Genomic DNA, 21,450 nt, shown 5'->3' with positions numbered 1-21,450 from the left:
GCCTTTGGCCTAATACTCACTGTACAGGGTTTCTGGATGTTCTGCAGCAAAGCAGGAGAGCCCTGGCTGTTTAACGTGGTGTGTCCGCCAGTGGTTCCTTGCTCAGTTCGGGCCGCCTTTTCCCCCTGCTGTGGGTAGGGCTGTTTTACTTCTCATTTCCAGAGATGCATGGCACCAGGCCCCTTTGATGCCTGGGCTGGCAGGTCCATGGGGGTGGGACCAACAGCTGTGCTGTTTTTCATGACATGTTTCAGGTGCACCCACTACATCTTCCTGGGCTCCCACTCCCAGATTGTCAAAGTGGTGGAGTCTCTGTTTTCCTTAGCTGTCTTCTTTCTTGGGAACAAGGGAGCAGATCTCCAGGGCAGGGAGCACTGTCCTGGGCCAGAGGAGGCTGGAATCCTCATCTCCTTGGGGCTCTTTATCTGATTTAATGTTCTGATCCCCATCCCCCATCTCTACCCCATCTGAGTCTGGCTGCTTTCTGCTTTCCCAGGGTGCAGAGCCACGGTGCCAAAGGGAACCCTCTGACATGAAAAGTGTCCCTCACTTGTAGCTTGTGGAGGCTAGTCTTATTCACCCCTTAGGATTAACAAAACTGCCTTACATGTCTCATTGGGATTAAAGGATCAGAATATCAAGAGAGATTAAAAGGGGAAGATGCCAGCCCAACACACTGATCCTCTTAGAGCCTGCCCTCTGATTCCTGCAGCTGAAGAGGAACCAAATGAAGGGGATTAGTCTCTGCTGGGGCCCCTCCCCAAGCAGCACCACCAGCCGGCCCCCCAGTCCCCTCCACCGGCCTGGTAAAACCAGCCTCCCCTTCCCTTAAGGACTGCTGAGTCAGTGGTTAGATGTTCTTATGACTCTTCTCTGAAACAGAATTACTGCTGCCTCCTAGGAACCCCCGGCTCAGCCAAACCCTGACCCACTTGATAGGGGATTTCATGTATGCCTCTGTTAGGGGGTGGACTTGGAAAGGCAGAGGGACAGCTTGGGGTTCCCTGGGGGCATTGAGGCAGTCCTGATGTTGCTCTGGATTAGCAAGGTCAAGGTGACTGGCTCTCACCCAGATGTTCCTCTTTACAGGATTAACCCAGCCTTGACGGTTTGCCTGGGCCTTTCCTTGGCATCCTGTACTGCGTTTTTGCTTCGGAAGTTAGGGCTCTTTCAGCTTCGTGGTGAACAGTGAATTGTCCTGGTGTGCTGCCTCACCTCCTTCCATGTTTTGCCCAGAAACGTCTCTGTGGTGCTTAGGAGGCTGCCAGGTAGAGCAGGCCTCAAAGGGAGAAAGACCTTTGTCTTTCGCTCCTGAGAGTACCAGGAGCTTGGGGAAGGGGCGTGGAGGGTGAGGAAAATCGATCCCCACCCCTCCCCAAACTATAATGAAGTTTCTTTTTCTCATACTCCCTAAACTGTTGTGCCTGGTGGCATTGGCCGTGATAGGGAAGATGCATCCTTTGGTATAGGCGTAACTTCCTGCTTTAATGGTTGCATTCATTCTCTTTTCACCTCATTTTTCCCTCTAGACAGCTTCCCTCAGAGAGAAGGGAGCAGAAGGGCCAGGCCTGGGCACTGCCCAGGTCATTGGCCCTAATACTGAGTTGTCTTGAGGGATCAGAGGAGGCCAGTGATCTTGACTGGTGACTTGATAGGGTGGCATGTGACCCAAATAAAGGAAAACTAGGCTTTGGCCATCTAGTAAGTGCCAACATAGAGGGTGTACCCAGCCAGCACTGTGGGATAGGAATCTGTGCTATCTAATACGGGAAGCAGGGCGCTTGCTTCAGCCCCACCAGGAAGCAGGAAAGCATCAGGAGGTTTGGTTGGCTGCAGGACTGCTCTGGGAGCTGCTGTCAGGGTGAGGAGGGGCCCAACGCTGGAGAAGAAACAAGTAGATGAGCCAGTGTTTTTTTTTGTTTTTTTTTTTTTTTTTTTCCGGTATGCAGGCCTCTCACTGTTGTGTGTGGCCTCTCCCGTTGAGGAGCACAGGCTCCGGACGCGCAGGCTCAGCGGCCGTGGCTCACGGGCCCAGCCGCTCTGCAGCACGTGGGATCTTCCTGGACCGGGGCACGAACCCATGTCCCCTGCATCAGCAGGTGGACTCTCAACCACTGCGCCACCAGCGAAGTCCCGATGAGCCAGTTTTATAGCAGGGGTTGTGGACTTCACTGTGCACTGGGTACCTTTCTTTACAAGAAGTCATGTCTTAGGACCTGTTTAAATGAATGGGATAAAGAGATTTCTAACAACCAACCCAGATCTTGTTTGGGGATCTGGGACCAAAGGCAGGTCCAGGGCAAAAACTACCTTGGACTCTATTTTCTGGATAGTGGTGTGAGATTAAGCATATTCACCTGCCTCCTGAAGCCTTGAAGTAGGATGTGAAAATGGGAAAGATGAAATTAAACACACCTGATGGCTAAAGAGAGGCCACAGAGCAGCTTTTCTTAGTGGCTCTGGGTGGATTTGGGCAAGGCCACATAAGAAACTGCAGAATAAGCTCCCGGATCAGGGGGTCCCAGAGCGATCTAATTGGACATAGTTCCTGGCAACTGGACTGTGTGCAGCCATCGAGAAGATTCTGCGTTGGCAGTAACTCCCGTCTCTCTGTTTCTTTAGTATCAAGTAGGGCAGCTGTATTCTGTGGCTGAGGCCAGCAAAAATGAAACGGGTGGTGGTGAAGGTGTGGAGGTCCTGGTGAATGAGCCCTATGAAAAGGACGGCGAGAAAGGCCAGTACACGCACAAGATCTACCACTTACAGAGGTAGGTGGCTGCGCGGCAGAGCGAAGGCGTCCTGGTATCAAAGTGGAGACAGCGGATCATTCGGGGTGTTTTCTGAGTTGTTAGCTGGTTGATCAAGTTGCTTCACCTGTGAGAGTAGGTAGAGGTACTTGTTTGCTCGTTTAAAGGGTTGTTTTTATTATTTTTTTTAATTTTTATTTAGTTTATTTTTTGCGGTACGCGGGCCTCTCACTGTTGTGGCCTGTCCCGTGGACACTCAGGCTCAGCGGCCATGGCTCACGGGCCCAGCCGCTCCGCGGCATGTGGGATCTTCCCAGACCGGGGCACAAACCCATGTCCCCTGCATCGGCAGGTGGACTCTCAACCACTGCGCCGCCAGGGAAGCCCACACGTCGTATCTTTGAACAAATGTGCTAGAATTTGTTTCACCGGTCTTCTCTTGATGTATATTTACAGTCATTTCCAGATGTTTACATACAGTACTCCACTAAAACTCCTTCTGCACAAATCTTTTGATGTACCCAATGTGTGTAAATCTATAGTAAATGTTCCTACAAGTAGAATTGTGGGGTCAGGTAGTATTTTAAATTCTGATATTGTGAAATCAGCTACCGGAGAAATTTTGGTACCTCTCTTTGGATCAAAGGCATAAGTATTTAAGAGTATGGCTTGAACTGATTGGTGTACCAAAATCCATTGCAAACCATACAATTGCTGAATCCCTAACCAAGACAGTAATGTTTCAGTAAACTGTAAGCTGGCCCAAAGGACATTGAAAGCCATGGTAAACATACACCAGCTTGAATGGAAATTGAATCAATCTAGTTTTAGAAACTACCCAGTACTGGAAAAAATAAACCTGCTATTTTTTTTTTTAATTGTGGTAAAACGTACATAACACAAAATTCACCATTCTTACCATTTCTTAAAAAATATTTACTTATTTATTTATTTATCTGGTTGCACTGGATCTTAGTTGCGGCAGGCAGGCTCCTTAGTTGTGGCATGCATGTGGGATTTAGTTCCCGGACCAGGGCTTGAACCTGGGCCCCCTGCGTTGGGAGCACGGAGTCTTATCCATTGTGCCACCAGGGAAGTCCCACCATTTTTAAGTTCAGTGGCATTAAGTAACATTCACATTGTTGTGCAACTTAAACCTGAACCTTAATCTCTAGTCAGTTAAACTGAGCAAAGCAGTTTCATTTTCATTTGGTAAACTCGCTGATTTAATGTAGTCTGCTGATCTAGGGATGTAAAAGGGCCAGCCCAGAGGGGTCCAGGATTTTGTGAGTGCCAGAGCCAGGAAGAGAACAACACTGAAGTGGGGGAAAAAATCTCATCAGAGGACTTCCTCGTGGTCCAATGGTTAAGACTCCCTTCTTCCACTGCAGGGGGCACTGGTTTGATCCCTGGTCGGGGAACTAAGATCCCACATGCCGCGTGGTGTGGTCAAAAAGTTAAAAAAACAAAACAAAAAAACTCACCAGTATCCCATTTCCTGGACATTGTGCTCTTTTCCCTCCATGCCTTCTCCTCGTCCTCCTCTGAGTTGACTGCCAACCAATCCTTACTGAGCCATTAACTGTTGATTAGAATAAGGCTTAAGACACACCTTCTGGGGCTTCCCCTGTGGCGCAGTGGTTAAGAATCCGCCTGCTAATTGCAGGGAACATGGGTTCGAGCCCTGGGCTGGGAAGATCCCACATTTGCCGCGGAGCGACTAAACCCTGTGCCACAACTACTGAGCCTGCACTTTAGAACGCGCAGGCCACAACTACTGAAGCCCTTGTGCCACAGCTACTGAAGCCTGCGAACCTAGAGCCCGGGCTCTGCAACAGGAGAAGCCACCGCAATGAGAAGCCCGCGCACCACAACGAAGAGTTGCCCCCGCTCACCGCAGCTAGAGAAAGCCCACGCGCAGCAACGAAGACCCAGCGCAGCCAAAAATTACTTAATTAATTTAAAAAAGACACACTTTCCCCACAGCACATTTGTATTTTTTAAAGAGGACTTTGAAAAGAGATAGTGAGGCTGGTAGTAGGGGCCAGTTGGTTCCTCAAGACTCAGCTGGTCCAGCCAAAGTGGCAAAGAGGAGGTCTGTACATATGGAGGGTGGGACATGTCTCACCTTCTCCCTTATGGAGAGGGTGGAAACTTTGAACTGCTACCTACCACTACTCTTAACCCCAAAACACCCAGTTGCCAAGAAAAGAAAAGAAAACCAACAGTGCTGAATGCCATGACCACCTCCCCTCATGAGGACCAAAGCCGTTAGTTGTCCCAAATCGGAAACCATGGATTCACAACACCCTCTTCCTTATTCGTCTTATCAAGTCCTTTTTTTCTTTTTAAGATTTATTTATTATTTATTTTATTTTATTTTTGGCTGCATCGGGTCTTAGTTGCGTCACGTGGGATCTTTATTGAGGCATGCGGGATCTTTCACTGCGGCACACGAGCTTCTCTCTAGTTGCGGCGTGCAGGTTTTTCTCTCTCTAGTTGTGGCGTGTGGGTTCCAGAGCATGTGGGCTCTGTAGTTTGCCGCACACGGGCTCTCTATTTGAGGCTCAGGAGCTCAGTAGTTGTGGTGCGTGGGCTTAGTTGCCCCACGGCATGTGGGATCTTAGTTCCCTGACCACAGATCGAACCTGTGTCCCCTGTATTGTAAGGCGGATTCTTTAGCACTGGACCACCAGGGAAGTCCCTCATCAAGTCCTTTTGAGTCCATCTCCTTGGTTATCTCCAGTGTTTCCATTTCCTTCCATCATCTCTTGTCTGGATTACCACAGCAGCTCCTAACTGGTCTCCATGCTTTCCACTTCTCCGCACAGCTCCAAGCGTTCTGTCCAGAAGAAGATCTGTTGCTCCCTAGCTTAGAAGCTATAGATGGCCCTTTGCCCTCGGGATAAAGTCCATCCTCTTTGATGCAGCTACAAGATCTTTTATGACCCAGCCTCTGCTTGTTCTCCTGTATTCCCCACCTCATACCTTACACCAGCTACTCTGAACTTCTCTCTCTTCCCCCCAGCTTTTCCCACCCCACTTCCGTCCTCTTGTCTAACTCAGTCCTACCCACTCGCTACTGTGTGTAAACCTTCCTTTCCCTGGGGAGCCTCCCCATGCACCGTGTTCTCACAGTGCTCTGCCTGGTTAGTTCCACTCCTCACCAGAACGGAAGCTCCCTGAGGGCAGGAGCCATGTCTGTGTGATTCCTACATGCATCGTGGTGCCTAACTCATAGAAATACTTACCTGAATGAGTGTGGCCAAGAGTGAGTGGATCTCAGTGGGCTGCTCTGTGTGTTCCGAGCTAGCTGTGTCCTGGAGGTAGCTCTTTTTCTTAGGCCTCAGGCACTAAGCTGATGAGGTCGTTGGAGCCTGCAAAGACTGCATAGATTACCAGTTAAAAGCTGAGGCAGAGGAATACACATACCTTTTTTTAAACAAAAGAAACAAAAAGAGCTCATAGGGTACCTGCTGCTCTGTAACCTGAGATAAGAATTGAATGGAAGAAAATATTTTGTCCTGGGAGGCAGATGGCCCTGAGGCCCTCCTGGCTGCCCAGAACTGACCCTAGGAGATCAAGTCATCTTGGATCCCATATTCCAGGTTAGTCAGCCAGTCACTCTGGTCCACTCTTGAAGACATCTCATCCTTGCAACGTGTAGTACCATGCCCTGGGCCCAGTGAGCTCTGGAAGAGTGCGTAATGATAGCGTAAGGACTGATAAGCCGTGGCCAGTAGCCCGGGGCCTCACCTGCTGTCCTGTTCCTGGCGGGTAGGGGGCCAAGTTGCGGGTGGATGTTAGTAGCCAGCTGAGCTGGTCTCAGGGGAACTTGCGTGTCAACTCCCCACAAAGAAGCTGGAGCTGCAGCCTGGAGAATGTGCAGTAGAAGCCCATTGTCTTCTTTTTTTTTTTTTTTTTTTTTTTTTTTTAAATTATTTATTTATTTATTTTTGGCTGTGTTGGGTCTTTGTTGCTGCGCACGGACTTTCTCTAGTTGTGGCGAGTGGGTGCTACTCTTCGTCGTGGTGCGTGGGCTTCTCATTGTGGTGGCTTCTCTTATTGCAGAGCACGGGCTCTAGGTGATCAGGCTCAGTAGTTGTGGTGCACGGGCTTATTTGCTCCGCGGCATGTGGGATCTTCCCGGACCGGGGCTCGAACCCATGTCCCCTGCCTTGGCAGGCAGATTCTTAACCTCTGTGCCACCAGGGAAGTCCTTAGCCCATTGTCTTCTAACTCTCTCCTCTGTTTCTCTTCATAACCCTTTTCTCACTACAGCAAAGTGCCCACATTTGTTCGAATGCTGGCCCCGGAGGGAGCCCTGAATATACATGAAAAAGCGTGGAATGCCTACCCTTATTGCAGAACAGGTGAGTGCAGAGCTGGAATTTGGGCCCCAGGGTGGATGGAGGGTGTGGTCAAATAGGCCCAGGGGTGGCAGTGAATTGGGGTTTTGTGTCCCACCTTCATTTTCCAGATTAAGCCAGTGGAAGGATGAGCTTGGGGCCTCCCTTCAGGCCGGTGGTGAGTGCCAGTGTTGTCTAGTGCAATTTGGCAGCCAGCTGGGTGGGAACCACCAAGTAGCCATGGCCCAAGATGGCATAGAACCAATCCCTCCTATTTGAGGATGGTATGATAATTTTGGTTTTTACTGATTACAAAAGTAATGTCCTCTGTCTTGGAGAATACATATAAACAAGAAAATAATCACCCATGATCCTTTCATTTCTAGTCACTGTTAACATTTTAGTGTCTTTCTAATCCTTTTTTAAAATGCTTTCATATACACGTGTATATAAAGTCTCCAGACACGTTTTTCAGCCAAATTTTGGGTCAAATCATACTAATTATTAAATTGTTCATTTTTACTTAGTAAATGGGAAACCTTTTCTCTGTCACTACATATAGTCTATTGTTTAAAATTTATTAATAGTTGCATAGTATTCCATTGTATGAATGTACTGGGATCTTCTTAAGCTACTCCCTTATTGTTAGATACTGAAATTTCCAGTTTTAATAGGATGTATTCATGTTTGGCTTGAAAAGCAGCAGTGAGGCCCAGGGACTTTTGAGAGAGGCAGTCATAAGAAGGGGCCTTGCAGGGTGACCTTCCTGAGCTGGAGAAGGGCCAGACCTAGACACCAAAGAAACATAGCAAAGAAAACCCTGATGTTGCTGGGGAAAAGTTGAAATAAGCCCAATGTTTGATGACAAAGGATTTAGAAACAGCTAGCCCCCGAGTATGTTGTATAACACCTGCAGTCCGAGCCCTGAATCAGTGGCTTCCACTAGACCAGCATGGTGCATGGTTTGGTGATTTTTTTTGTTGTTTTTGTTTTTTTTGGCTGCACCATGTTGCTTGTGGGATCTCAGTTCCTTGACCAGGGATTGAACCCAGACCTTGGCAGTGAAAGCGCTGAGTCCTAATTAGCAGATCACTAGGGAACTTCCAAGACCAGCATGTTCTATAGTTGAAGGTGGGATTAGGACTGGAATTATTCTCTTAATCTTCCCTAGTCTCCTATCTGGAGTTTTAGAAAGGAAAGATTTGAACCTTCACAGAGAACTTTCTATTCTAGACATTCTGGGATTCTAGCGGGGGGTCTCTAGAGGTCCCCTGGAAGTTGACTGTGAGTTAAGTAGCTTTCCCCCCAGCCAGTCTACATTTGTTGGCACAGTCTGCCTGCCAGCCTCTGCTTATACTTCTCTTACTTGTTGGGACCTGGCACTCCCTAGATTGTATCTAATGAGGAAGATACATGTGGTCCTTATCCCGTTGACTTTGGGAATGACTAAAGTCTAGATCACAGGGTCATTGCTCTCTTCAGTCCTATACAGGTTCAAGAACCTTGTATCAGGAGATGCACAGTCATTGGTGGGACCTGGGGTGTGTAATGCTTAGAGTTTTATTGCTGTAGCTGAAAATGCAAACATCACTATTCCCTAATCAGCAGGCAGGAAGCTGTTCAATTCTTGGAAAAGAGGCACATACACACTTTCTTAAAAGACACTGTGGGGGCTTCCCTGGTGGTGCAGTGGTTGAGAGTCCGCCTGCCGATGCAGGGGACACGGGTTTGTGCCTCGGTCCGGGAAGATCCCACATGCCGCGGAGCGGCTGGGCCCGTGAGCCATGGCCGCTGAGCCTGCACGTCCGGAGCCTGTGCTCCTCAACGGGAGAGGCCACAACAGTGAGAGGCCCGCGTACCGCAAAAAAAAAAAAAAAAAAAGTGTGCACAGTGGCTGGGTGTGTCTGGTCTAGGGCCAAAGATGAATTTTCTTGATGTGTAAGAGAGTTGCATTGAGCATGTGTCGTAAGAACCTTAGCCAACTTGGCATAAAGGAGGCAAATGGATAGGGTGGACTGCTGCATGCCTGGGGCGGGGTTCTGGGTACACAGCTTGTGCCAACTGAGAGATGCCACTGTCCTCTGTAATTCTGGGGAGAGTGTGCTGCAGCTGACATGGGCATTTTTCTAGACACCACATGTTCATTCGCATCTTCTGATCCTTGGCCAAAAGAAGAAAAATGTAATTTCTAAATACTCCGTGAAGAGGAGAGGCAAGGAGCAGGGGAGAGGAGGTTGGCTTCTTCAATGGGTGCTGACTTTATAGTCACACCCCAGCTTCATTACAGAACGAATGTCTTCTTTTTTATATATAAATTTATTTATTTTGTTTTTGGCTGCGTTGGGTCTTCATTGCTGCATGCGGGCTTTGTCTAGCTGCGGTGAGGGCGGGGTTACTCTTCGTTGTGGTGCACGGGCTTCTCACTGCAGTGGTTTCTCTTGTTGCAGAGCATGGGCTCTAGGTGCACAGGCTTCAGTAGTTGTGGCTGGCAGCCTCTAGAGCGCAGGCTCAGTAGTTGTGGTGCACGGGCTTAATTGCTCCACAGCATGTGGGATCTTCCTGGATGAGGGATCGAACCCATGTCCCCTGCACTGGCAGGGGGATTCTTAACCACTGTGCCGCCAGGGAAGCCCAGAATGAATGTCTTGAATCTTAGATCTGTTCAATTAGCCATTGCTCTTTTAAAAAGAGATATAAACAAGGAAGGCTATGTCCAGTTCCCTCTGGGGGTTGGTGGGAGAAAGATTATCAGTTCAAACTCTTAGGTTGGCCTAAGTAGATCAGAGTTTGAGGTGAGATGGATAAAGGAGTGTGGAGTGATACTCCACATGCCTTTTGGAAGGCTCTAACCTTGTTCTCAGTGGAATGAAGTTGGCCGTGGAAAACACTTGCTTTAGCAGCACATGTACTAAAACCAGAACGATACAGAGAAGATTAGCATGGCCCCTGTGCGTGGATGACACGCAAATTCATGAAGCGTTCCATTAAAAAAAAAGAAAGAAAGTAGGAAGAAGAAAATAAATGTTTCTCCTCCTTCCTCTTCCTGTAACCTTAACCCTGGGCTGAATACAGTCTCTTTATTAAAGCCATAATTTGTTTGTTTGTTTATAGCAGTGCCACATGGCATGTGGAATCTTAGTTTCCCAGCCGGGGATCGAACCCTCGCCCCCTGCATTGGAAGCATGGAGTCTTAACCACTGGACCACCAGGGAAGTCCCAAAGCCATAGTTTTTAAAAAGTACCTTACTGGTCTCATTGGAGAGCCCTGTTTTCCAACTGCAGAGGGTTTCCTGAGACCTTTCCAGTGTACATAGGGTTGCAGTTTGAAGAAAAGGGAAGGCTCCGAATGCAGAGGTGTTTGGAGGCTAGAGAGGTGTTTGGAGGCATTGAGGCTAGAGAAGATTGGGAAAGATTGTTTGGTCACCCACATTGGCATTAAAGGCCAGGGAGGGTGTTCACCCTCGTAGGTTCACAGACCTAATTTGTCAGAACTAAATGGATCTGTTTCTCAGGATCTCAGAAAGACCTATATACGAGACCCCCAAATGCCAATATATTAAGTTATATTAAAATACAAAATTACTAATGAAAACCAAGGTATTCCTGTTTGCTGAGTAGGGCATTCTTTCCTTGTGGACTCTTCTGCATAGAAAACCAAATTATAATCAGAAAGCCAACATGTAGTGAAAACATCTACTTGCTTAAGTGATCAGACCCTTGTGTCTGTGGTGTTTTGTTTTGTTTTTTTAAACAAATTTATTTATTTATTTTTGGCTGCATTGGGTCTTTGTTGCTGCACGCGGGCTTTCTCTAGTTGCAGTGAGCGGGGGCCACTCCTAGTGGTGCACGGGCTTTTCATTGCGGTGGCTTCTCTTGTTGTGGAGCACGGGCTCTAGGTGCATGGGCTTCAGTAGTTGTGGCACGCGAGCTCAGTAGTTGTGGCATGCGGCTTAGTTGCTCTGCAGCATGTGGGATCTTCCCAGACCAGGGCTCAAACCCGTGTCGCCTGCACTGGCAGGCGGATTCTGAACCACTGCGCCACCAGGGAAGTCCCACTTTGTGTCTGTTGATTAGCACTTTCTGTCCCAACAGAGGCCAAACTAGGAGAAAGTTGCTCGGAGAGCATAGACTCAGAATCAGGTGGTTAGTGGGAGAACCTTGGGGCCTAGTATCATCAAACCAGGCCAACCTGACACTCAGGATGGGGCTGCTAGATGTGCCACATACACAGCCCAGGGCTCTTGCTCCCAGAACAATGCTGGAGAATTTCTGCCAAACTGGTCTCTTTGGACTCGCCCTCGATGGATATTATACCCTTCATTTCCTTTTTTGTTAAACTAATAACAGGGCCGTTATTTCAATAGCCCTTTTAGTTATAATCTTGATCTGGTGCTTTCTTGCAAGTATCTTTCGTTGGATTCAGGGAAATTACTGATAGTCTCTTGGGTTGTTTCTATACAGGGTGGATCTTATCCCTTATATTTCAAATTCTTCTCATCTCAATCTCAGAGGTAACCTTAGTTTCAGTTTTAGAGTTATGGAATTTGACTGTTAGCCCCATGTACTGTCAGATGGGGCAGTGTGGCATCCATCTGAAATTGCGATAACTGCCAAAGTCAGAGGGTACAGAATGATCTGGGCTGTGGTCAGGAGGAAGGCTAGTCTATTCCCCAGTGACATTAGAGCTGCAGTCATTTTCTCTGATAAATAATTGAACGGTGCTTTCCGAGGGGGTCTCATTACAATGATCAGGAGTGTGGAGGGTGAGAGGTTTGGTTACAGTGAGAGGAAGGCTGCAGAGGGCAGATAGACAGTGCCTGGCCTACAGTGCCCTGCTCTGTGCCCCGGGAAGTGGGGGTGGGGGGACACCAGGTGACACTCCGACGGCAGAGCAGCGGGTCTCCGCGCTTCAGCTCATCAGAACTGCTCCCTGTCTTTGCCCAACTGGGAAGAGTCCTGAGGAGCCTGTAGTGGCATCGCTTTAATTAAATTCCATATTTGGTCTTTGGGGACTTTGTATGAGTGAAACTTGAGAGTTGCTGCATTTGAGTTACCAGATGTACTTGCTGGGGCTTGGAGAGTGACTGGAGTGCCCCAGGGAGTGGAGAATTCTTTGCTTCCGTGCTCCCTGGGGGTGAGGGGTGGATATTTTATTTATCCTCATTAATCTTTTTTCTTTCTTTTTTCCATGTCCTTGCCTTGGAGCAGTTATTACAGTAAGTATTTTCAGGGGGGTTGGAACTGTAGATGATTTATAAGAAAAGGAAAAATAAAAATGGAACTGCCCCGGAGACTCCTGGGTATTCCTCTCTTTCTCTTGGGTGACTTTTGGAGCTTTTGAGGCTTAATCCTTTCAGTCCTAATGAGGAACTTGTTAATTGGCAAAATGGCTTCTTGCTTGAAGCTACATTGGCAGGTGGCTTTGTAGGTGCAGCAGTCAGGACTGTGGCATACTAGCCCCAGGTCTCACGTGTACAGAATGACGCAAGGCTGTCCCCTGCTTGCCCCAGGTTTGGCCTTCCCAGGGTTGTACAAGAAGCTTCAGTTCAGCTGACCCGATTGTGACTTTCCCATTGGGGCGTTTGTTGACCCCAGTGAGCACTGACCCTTGGCAAAATTGAGAAATCAGCAAGGTTTCTTTTCCAGGCCCAGCCCCTCTGTCAGTGCCCCTTCTCTCCACCCTTCAGCGTCCTCATCCAGGTGCCTTGTCCCTGCTGGTAAATGTAAGAAGTTTCTGGGAACCTAATTCCCACTGAGGAGTTAGGGGATTAACGTGTTCCTCCTTTGAGTAGTTCCAACTTTTTAAAGGCACTAAGGGAGGAGGCTGATAATTAGCATGAAAGGTTAAATTAGCAAAAGGTTGGCTGGGGAGAACGGGCGCGGGTGGGGAACACGTTTGGTTGGCTGGGAAGTCTCCCCGTGCTCTTCCCACGCTGCCAGTCAGCCGTTACGCCCTGTGCATGAGGCAAATAGGAGGGATACACGGATTAAATACATGGATTTTGAAGCCAGACACGACTGAGTTTGAGGCCCAGCTCTGTCGTTATCTCTGTGCCATTGGACAAGTCCCCTCACGCCTTTGAACGTAACTTTCCTTGACTATAAGACGAGGGTGGTATTACTACAGCCATCGCAGGCTGGGGTGAGGATTGAACGAGATAACACTCACCCGGCGTACTGTGGGCTCCTGGTACAGTTAGCTGTTACTATAAGGCAGAGGCTGGGGTCTCTCGACTGCCCGTGAGCAAGTAGGGGGGATGGTTACTCTCCAACTTTGAGCCTGGTGACTGTAAGGTATTTTTTTTCCCCTTCCAGAATGAATACATGAAAGAAGACTTTCTGATTAAAATTGAAACCTGGCACAAACCAGATCTTGGCACCCAGGAGAATGTAAGTAGCACTCCCCAGGAGCCCCGAGGACTTCCAGGCCCCAGGACGGGGTGTTGAGGCTCCTTCCATGCCAAGGGGTCTGATCCATGGTCCCCTTTCTCCTGGCCAGGCAGGCAGTAGCCTGTGCCCAGATCTGTCCTACCAGGGTGGGATTGCTCTGTCTCTAATCTGAAAAATATGATCTCCAAGACTCTTTATAGGACCTCTCCTAGTGCTGGGATTGGTCTAAAAATGTAACTCCTGGCACAGAGGAGGTGAATTTTTTTTTTTTTTTTTTTTTTTTGCTGTGTGGGGGCCTCTCACTGTTGTGGCCTCTCCGGTTGTGGAGCACAGGCTCCGGACGCTCAGGCTCAGGGGCCATGGCTCACGAGCCCAGCCGCTCCATGGCATGTGGGATCTTCCCGGACCGGGGCACGAACCCGTGTCCCCTGCATTGGCAGGCGGACTCTCAACCTCTGCGCCACCAGGGAAGCCCCAGGAGGTGAATTTTTAAACCATCAAAATTAGGGAATTCCCTGGCAGTCCGGTGGTTAGGACTTGGTGCTTTCACTGCCAGGGCCGGGGTTCAATCCCTGGTTGGGGAACTAAGATCCCATAAGCTGGGCTTCCCTGGTGGTGCAGTGATTAAGAATCCGCCTGCCAATGCAGTGGACACAGGTTCGAGCCCTGGTCCAGGAAGATCCCATATGCTGTGGAGCAACTAAGCCCCTGCCCCACAACTACTGAGCCTGTGCTCTAGAGCCTGCGAGCCGCAACTACTGAAGCCTGCATGCCTAGAGCCCGTGCTCCACAACAAGAGAAGCCACTGCAATGAGAAGCCCGTGGACCGTGACAAAGAGTAGCCCCCGCTCGCCGCAACTAGAGAAAGCCCGTGCACAGCAACAAAGACCCAATGCAGCCAAAAATGATAAATAAGTAAAATAAATAAATTTATTTAAAAAAAAAAAAAGATCCTGTAAGCCATGTGGAGTGGCCAAAAAAAAAAAAAGAAAGAAAACTACAGCCTCTGTAGAGCACAATTTGCCAGTACTCTTTAAATTTAAAATACAGGGGCTTCCCTGGTGGCGCAGTGGTTAAGAATCCGCCTGCCAGTGCAGGGGACACAGGTTCAAGCCCTGGTCCAGGAAGATCCCACATGCCACGGAGCAGCTAAGCCTGTGTGCCACAACTACTGAGCCTGCGCTCTAGAGCCCACAAGCCACAACTACTGAGCCTGTGTGCCGAAACTACTGGACCCCATGCTCTGCAATGGGAAGCCACCACAATGAGAAGCCCGCGCTCTGCAACGAAGAGTAGCTGCTCACTGCAGCTAGAGAAAGCCCGCTTGGAGCAACAAAGACCCAACGCAGCCAAAAATAAATAAATAAAATAAATTTATAATAAATAAAATAAAATACACCTATCCTTTATCCCAGCAATTCCACACCTAGGAATTTATACTACAGTTAGGTTTTCACATGTATGAAATAGCTTATATACAAGGAGATTCATCTCAGCATTCTTTGTGTACCCAAAGGTTAAAAACAACATAAAAGCCCATCAGTAGGACCCTGTTAAATAAATTGTTGTGCAGCCATATAGTGGTATATTATGCAGCCATTAAAAAGAACCAGTAGGTAACAGTCTTCAACATACACTGTTCAGGGGAAAAAGCACGATGTGAAACAGTGTGTATACATGCTACCATCTGTATTAAAAGAAAAATCTCTACACTTGAATGTTTAGCAGTGGTGGTACTTGGGAGTGGACTTGAAGACAAGAGAAAGAGTTATACGCTTTATCATATCCTTTTGTGCATTTTGTAAATTTATTTATTTTTGGCCGTGTTAGGTCTTCGTTGCTGCGCGTGGGCTTTTCTCTAGTTGCAGAGAGCAGGGGCTACTCTTTGTTGTGGTGCACGGGCTTCTCGTTGCAGTGGCTTCTCCTGTTGCAGAGCACAGGCTCTAGGCGTGCAGGCTTCAGTAGTTGTGGCACACGGGCTTAGTTGCTCCGCAGCTTGTGGGATCTTCCCGGACCAGGGCTCAAACCCGTGTCCCCTGCATTGGCAGGCGGATTCTCAGCCACTGTGCCACCAGGGAAGCCCCTTTTGTACATTTTGAATTTGTATCAGAATTTCGTAGCATGATTTTGTATCTGGTACCACCTATTTTGAGTTAGTTAATTTTTTTTTTTTTTTTTTTGGTGGTACGTGGGCTTCTCACTGTTGTGGCCTCTCCCATTGCGGAGCACAGGCTCCAGACGCACAGGCTCAGCGGCCATGGCTCGCGGGCCCAGCCGCTCCGCGGCATGTGGGATCTTTCCAGACCAGGGCATGAACCCGTGTCCCCTGCATCGGCAGGCGGACTCTCAACCACTGCACCACCAGGGAAGCCTTTGAGTTAGTTAATTTTTAAGAGCATCAAAATAAGCAGTATATGGCTAACCAGGCAACATCCCCATGAGACAAGTGTATAGTCTTTACAAAGGGGGAACATATGGAAACAAAATAGGTGCTAGGGGAGTCCTGAGAGTGTCTTGGGCTGTTGCAGTTGTACTTAGCTTGAAAAATCAAAGCATTAGTTCTCAAATGTATGTCCACTTAAAATCCATCCTCCCACTCCTTTGGATAGTTTTGTATGTACCAGTAGGAATCTCACATCTCTGGCTATGGGAACAGCTGCTGCTAGGTGTCCATTTTGGGTAAAGGGTGCTTCGTAGATGATAAAAACTACACAGTGGTCCTCCTTGTTCCTGCAGGTGCATAAACTGGAGCCTGAGGCTTGGAAACATGTGGAAGCCATATATATAGACATTGCAGATCGAAGCCAAGTACTTAGCAAGGTAGGAACTGTTCAGTGATATGGGTGGCCTTTGAGATGCAGAAATGACTTCTAAGTGTCAGAGCAACCAAGGAGCCATACCCAACTTGGCTCAAAGGGAAGTTCTCTCTTGGGTATTTTATTTTTTAAATGAGTGTTAAGAATTGCCTCGCCTTGACTCGGGGATACCACCAGGAAAATAGTGGCTCAGATGTATGTGTCCTGTTTGGCCTCTGGAAATTGTCACTGGATGACGTAGGTACTGTCGGTAGCCCTGGGGGTGATTTGCCCTGCTGAAGTGACACTTAGCCTGAAACTAGTTCTCTTTCTAACCTTGTGATCAAAAATATATATTGCCTGCCTATTTTGTGTTTAGAATACTCTGTTCTGTGGGTTCCAGGTTGGGGGGTTGCCAGTTACATGAAAAGACAAGTCCCCTGCCCTCAAGACGTTGGTGGTCACTTCTCAGAGTAACAGACATGGCAGCAGCCACCTGGAAAGGACAGTCCACTGCTAGACCATAAAGTTGGAGAAATTGGGGACCAGGTCTGTCCTGCTCACTGCCCAGGAGGTATTGGTTTAGGGAAGTAAAGGACTAGGTTTCCCCCATTCAGTACTCTTCCTATTTGACAGAGGCCTGTTGGAACCTGGGCACAGGAACTTGACTCTGCCCATTGGTAGGGAATAAGTGTTTGCTCTCTGTACCCCAGGGGTATGATACTTCTTTCCTGGAGTCACTCTTTGTGCCTAAGATATTTTGTTTTGTGCATTCCCAAATAGATATGAAAGCCATCTTGTGCTTCTTTGCCTAATATCCCCACCCTTACCCTCAAAAGATTAGTGGATTTTTCCAAAAAAATTTTTTATTGAAGTATAACATATATAGCAAAGTGAATCGATCATAAGTGTGCAGCTTGATGAATTTCCTCAAACTGAACATCGCCAGATATTTCTCAAACAGAAATACTAGCCAAAAGTGTGGTGCTTTGAGTATTTTGTTGACTGTTTCATGTGAGTGGAGAGAAGCAGAGGCAGGGAAGATTTAATAAATAATCTCCTTAGCTTTGGGAAATGCTTTATGATTGTGTGTGTGTGTGTGTGTGTGTGATTTGATACCTTCATTATTTTTGTTAAGTAGATGCCATAAGGAGTTTGCTTTTCGTTGCCCACATTAGTCAATGCAGAGGAACAGCCCAAGAGTAAACTTCTGTTACTGTTAATTAACACACAGCTGACTGCATTTTAAATTAACACACTGACTGCATTTTAAATCAGTGAGGGGAGACTGACGATAGTACACAAGAGGATTAAGTCTGTACATTGAACATTTCCAATAATGATTTTATTAAAACAAGGCAGTTTAAAAACAAAAACAAAACAAGCCAGAGGGAGATGGGACTAGAAGATTTCAGGAATGACTGCGGCCAGTTGTTCTCAGCTCAGGCTGCTGTTTTAGAATCACCTGGGGAGTTAAAAAAAAAAATGCATGCAACCCTCCCCTGCAAATGTTCTTATTCACTGGGTTTTAGGTGGAATGACCCAGAAATCTGTACAGTTGACCCTTGAACAACATGGGTTTGAACTGCGGGGGTCTACTTAAAAGCAGGGTTTTTTTCAGTATTAAATACAGTTCCACACGATCTGTGCTTGGTTGAATCCGGGGATGCAGAGGGCCTGCGGGTACAGAGGGCAAACTGTCAGTTGGATTTTTGACTGCGTGGAGGGTCAGCACCCCTAACCCCTGCCTTGCTCAGGGGTCAACTGTATTTTGAAAACACCTTCCTTGGTCATATGAATGTTCACTCCAGGTTGCAAATCCCCACCTTAAACAGTGGAAATACGTGCCTGCTCACACAGTCTGGTAAAAGTGAAAACAGGCCCTGGCAGACAAAATCACAGAGAGCTCTCCTCTGAGACAAATGTAAACAGTTCTGTATCTTGTTTATAACACCTTCCCAGATTTTCTGTGAGCCAGCAGCGTCAGAATGGTACTCTGGTGGAAAATCTGATCTGTTTCTCTCTCTCTCTCTCCTCCTCCCTCCCCTTCCCCCTCTTTATCCCTCCCCGCTCCAACTCCAACTTCTCTCAGGATTACAAGGCAGAGGAAGACCCAGCAAAATTTAAGTCTGTCAAAACAGGCCGAGGACCCTTGGGTCCCAATTGGAAGGTGCAGTTCACACCCTCACCACCGGGTGGGGTGGGGGGTGGACTGGGGCCAGTGTGTGTGGGCCTCCCCAGTGGAGGACGGGAATGGCCCGCCTGGGCTAAGGGGGATCCAGAGGTCTGCCCTCTTAGTTAACTGCTTGCCTGTGGGTGTGTTTCTAATACAGCAAGAACTTGTAAATCAGAAAGACTGCCCATACATGTGTGCATACAAACTGGTTACTGTCAAGTTCAAGTGGTGGGGCCTGCAGAACAAAGTGGAAAACTTTATACATAAGGTAAGTGACCAGGGTAGGAGGCCTTCCCAGTGTGTGTTGGTGGGGGGTGTTTTGCCCGACAAGAGAAGATCATACAACCCACGTGGCATATATCAACCCACGTGGCTTGATATTTTGGTTTCATTTCCCAGACCCCCACTCCCCCTTGCAAGGGTACCACATGTGAAAGGTAAGGAAACTGAGGCAAAAGAAGGAAACAGGAAGGGGCTTTGCTGTGATTAAATGACAAATTCAGCATCTTTTTATTTATTTAATTGCGCTGGGTCTTAGTTGCAGCAGGTGGGCTCCTTAGTTGTGGCTTGCGGGCTCCTTAGTTGCGGCTCGTGGGCTCCTTAGTTGTGGCATGTGAAGTCTTAGTTGTGGCATGCATGTGGGATCTAGTTCCCTGACCAGGGATCGAACCCGAGCCCCCTGCATAGGGAGTGTGGCGTCTTAACCGCTGCACTACCAGGGAAGCCCCTCAGCATCTTTTCTTGATGCCAAAAGGCAAGAAGCACTATGAAACAAATTCTCCAGTGCCCTGAATTACTGAACTAGACAGACCTAAGGAGTTTTTTCCTCTTTTCTTTTTTTTTTTGCGGTACGCGGGCCTCTCACTGTTGTGGCCTCTCCCGTCGCGGAGCACAGGCTCCGGACGCGCAGGCTCAGCGGCCATGGCTCACAGGCCCAGCCACTCCACGGCATGTGGGATCTTCCCGGACCGGGGCATGAACCTGTGTCCCCTGCATCGGCAGGCGGACTCCCAACCACTGCGCCACCAGGGAAGCCCTCTCTTTTCTTTTTTTAACAAGAGAATCTCAAACAAAAGTATAATAACATGTAAAAATGGGAGACCCAGGAAAACTGAGCAACTCGCCCAAATGACACCTAAGGAGTTTCTATAACCTTATCTCTGATGTGTGAGTCTGGTGAAACTGGGCAACATTCATAGCTGTTGGCCAGTTTTAACCTGGCTTTAGGCTCAAGAGACAAGGAGGAAACTTGGCACAGTTGTTTTGGGACCTTGACTTGTGGACTGCCTGTCTTGGTAGCATTTTGGGCACAGAGCCTCGCGGTGGGGTAGGCACCAACTCTTTCCTGGGGGCTTCCCCTACTTGAGGCCATACCCTTCAGACACATGGAGGCAAAGGTCACTGACCTGAGGGACTGGAGGGCTGATCCAGATCAGCCAGCCAAGTATCACTCCCCCCGCCCCCGTAAAGTGTGGATACTGGCACAGAGGTCGTGGGGCGGAGGGCTGCAGCAGTGGCCTGCACCTTCCGGTTCTAACTTGGGTCCCTCCTTTTTATAGCAAGAGAAGCGTCTGTTTACAAACTTCCACAGGCAGCTGTTCTGTTGGCTTGATAAGTGGGTTGACCTGACTATGGATGACATTCGAAGGATGGAAGAAGAGACGAAGAGACAGCTGGATGAGGTACGTGGGAGGCCAGACGAGACTCTGGGTCTGTCACCTAGATAACCGTGAACATTATGGAAACTGTCGTGCCAGGGCAGTTCACTGAGGGCACCGTCCTATGGTTCTAGGAACATGTCAGCGTCCACTGTGGGTAAGGTCTAATGCCAGGCGATATGGGAACTACAAGGAAGAAAGCAGCCTGTGCTCTTGAACTTGCAGTCTAGTCGAGGTCTTGGCATATCCAGAGAGACAAATATGGCGGGCTGTGCTGAATGCCAAGTGAGTAATACAGTTGCTGCAGTGGTTCTTCAGAGCCGGTGGCGGGGGGAATGGTGCTGGGCTGCAGAGATGGAGGCGGCCTCGGAAGGAGGCAGGCTGGGCTGATCCATGAATGCCACGCATGTCACCCGCAGAGGACAGCAGCGGCACACAGGACTAACCCCTCTATAAGGGTGTTGGGAGCTATTTTTAGAGTTTGGAGCCTTTGCCTTTTTTTTTTCTTGCCCGTGGCATGGATCCCAGAAGGAGAGCTAGCTGCTGTTCCATGGAAGCCTGAAGACCTAACACTCCTCTTGCCTCATTTGGGGAATTTGGGGCTGCTTCCCTGCAAGGCTCACTCTGAGGAGATGGTCAGTAAATAACATTCAGGCAGCCACTGTGTGTGAGACACCATTCTGAGGGCTTTTCCACGTCTTGTCCCATCTCCTGTGATCCTCACAACCCCTGTGAGGATGCGCCACTGTTACCCCCACTCTCAGATGAGGATGTAGAGGTTCTGAGAGTTCAAGGCTATACCCAGGGTCACACAGCCTGCAGGTGATACAGTCAGGGGAAGAGCCGTAGCACTCAATCACTCCGTCTCTTCTCCCTCTAAATGCCATTTGGGGATCCCTCCTGCCTCTCGGGGCTAAAAATAAGGCAGGAGGCTCTGTTTCATAGGAACTGCCATCCATTGCTCCCTCCTTGCCCTGGGAGGGTTGGCATGGAGCCTGGATGTCTGGCAGGCATAGCTTTGCACAGCCTTGTCTGGCACTCCAGCAGGGCCTCAGGTGAGACGCAGGCCCGGGTCCACGGTGCCCCACACTACACAGGTGCTCCCGCTGCACTGTGCTGGTCTCTGTGGAGAATGGGCCTGCGAGCTCTTCCTTCCTTGATTTTACCCTCCAGGATGACACTTCCTGGGCTGACTCACTGGTTACAGTGGTTTGCTGAGTTAGTTCCTGTTGTAGGCAGACGTTTTAGTTATTCATTCAGGTACATTTGGCAGGGAAGTGGCAGGATTTTGGACACAACTCCTGATTCTTCTGCTAAGGATCTTCAGGAAGTGGT

At 48.6% G+C, this 21,450-nt stretch overlaps 1 protein-coding gene and 1 non-coding gene across 2 annotated transcripts in view; both read left to right on the top strand.

Moving 5' to 3' along the window:
• The window catches only part of PITPNA (phosphatidylinositol transfer protein alpha), a 39,133-nt gene that overhangs the window by 6,832 nt on the left and 10,851 nt on the right, over window positions 1–21,450 (top strand). The window contains exons 3-10 of the mRNA XM_065896499.1: window positions 2,623–2,768; window positions 7,029–7,120; window positions 12,305–12,312; window positions 13,412–13,486; window positions 16,223–16,306; window positions 18,374–18,451; window positions 18,615–18,725; window positions 20,017–20,139. Coding sequence (XP_065752571.1) covers window positions 2,623–2,768; window positions 7,029–7,120; window positions 12,305–12,312; window positions 13,412–13,486; window positions 16,223–16,306; window positions 18,374–18,451; window positions 18,615–18,725; window positions 20,017–20,139 — 717 coding nt within the window. The remainder of the gene's footprint in view (window positions 1–2,622; window positions 2,769–7,028; window positions 7,121–12,304; window positions 12,313–13,411; window positions 13,487–16,222; window positions 16,307–18,373; window positions 18,452–18,614; window positions 18,726–20,016; window positions 20,140–21,450) is intronic.
• LOC136139555 (U6 spliceosomal RNA) lies at window positions 9,985–10,087 on the top strand. The gene has a single exon (XR_010657078.1). It is a non-coding gene; the product is annotated as a U6 spliceosomal RNA (small nuclear RNA).

Source organism: Phocoena phocoena, chromosome 19 (genome assembly GCF_963924675.1).
Source record: "Phocoena phocoena chromosome 19, mPhoPho1.1, whole genome shotgun sequence".
NCBI classification, from domain to species: Eukaryota; Metazoa; Chordata; class Mammalia; order Artiodactyla; family Phocoenidae; genus Phocoena; species Phocoena phocoena.
This window is presented reverse-complemented; position numbering and strand designations above follow the sequence as displayed.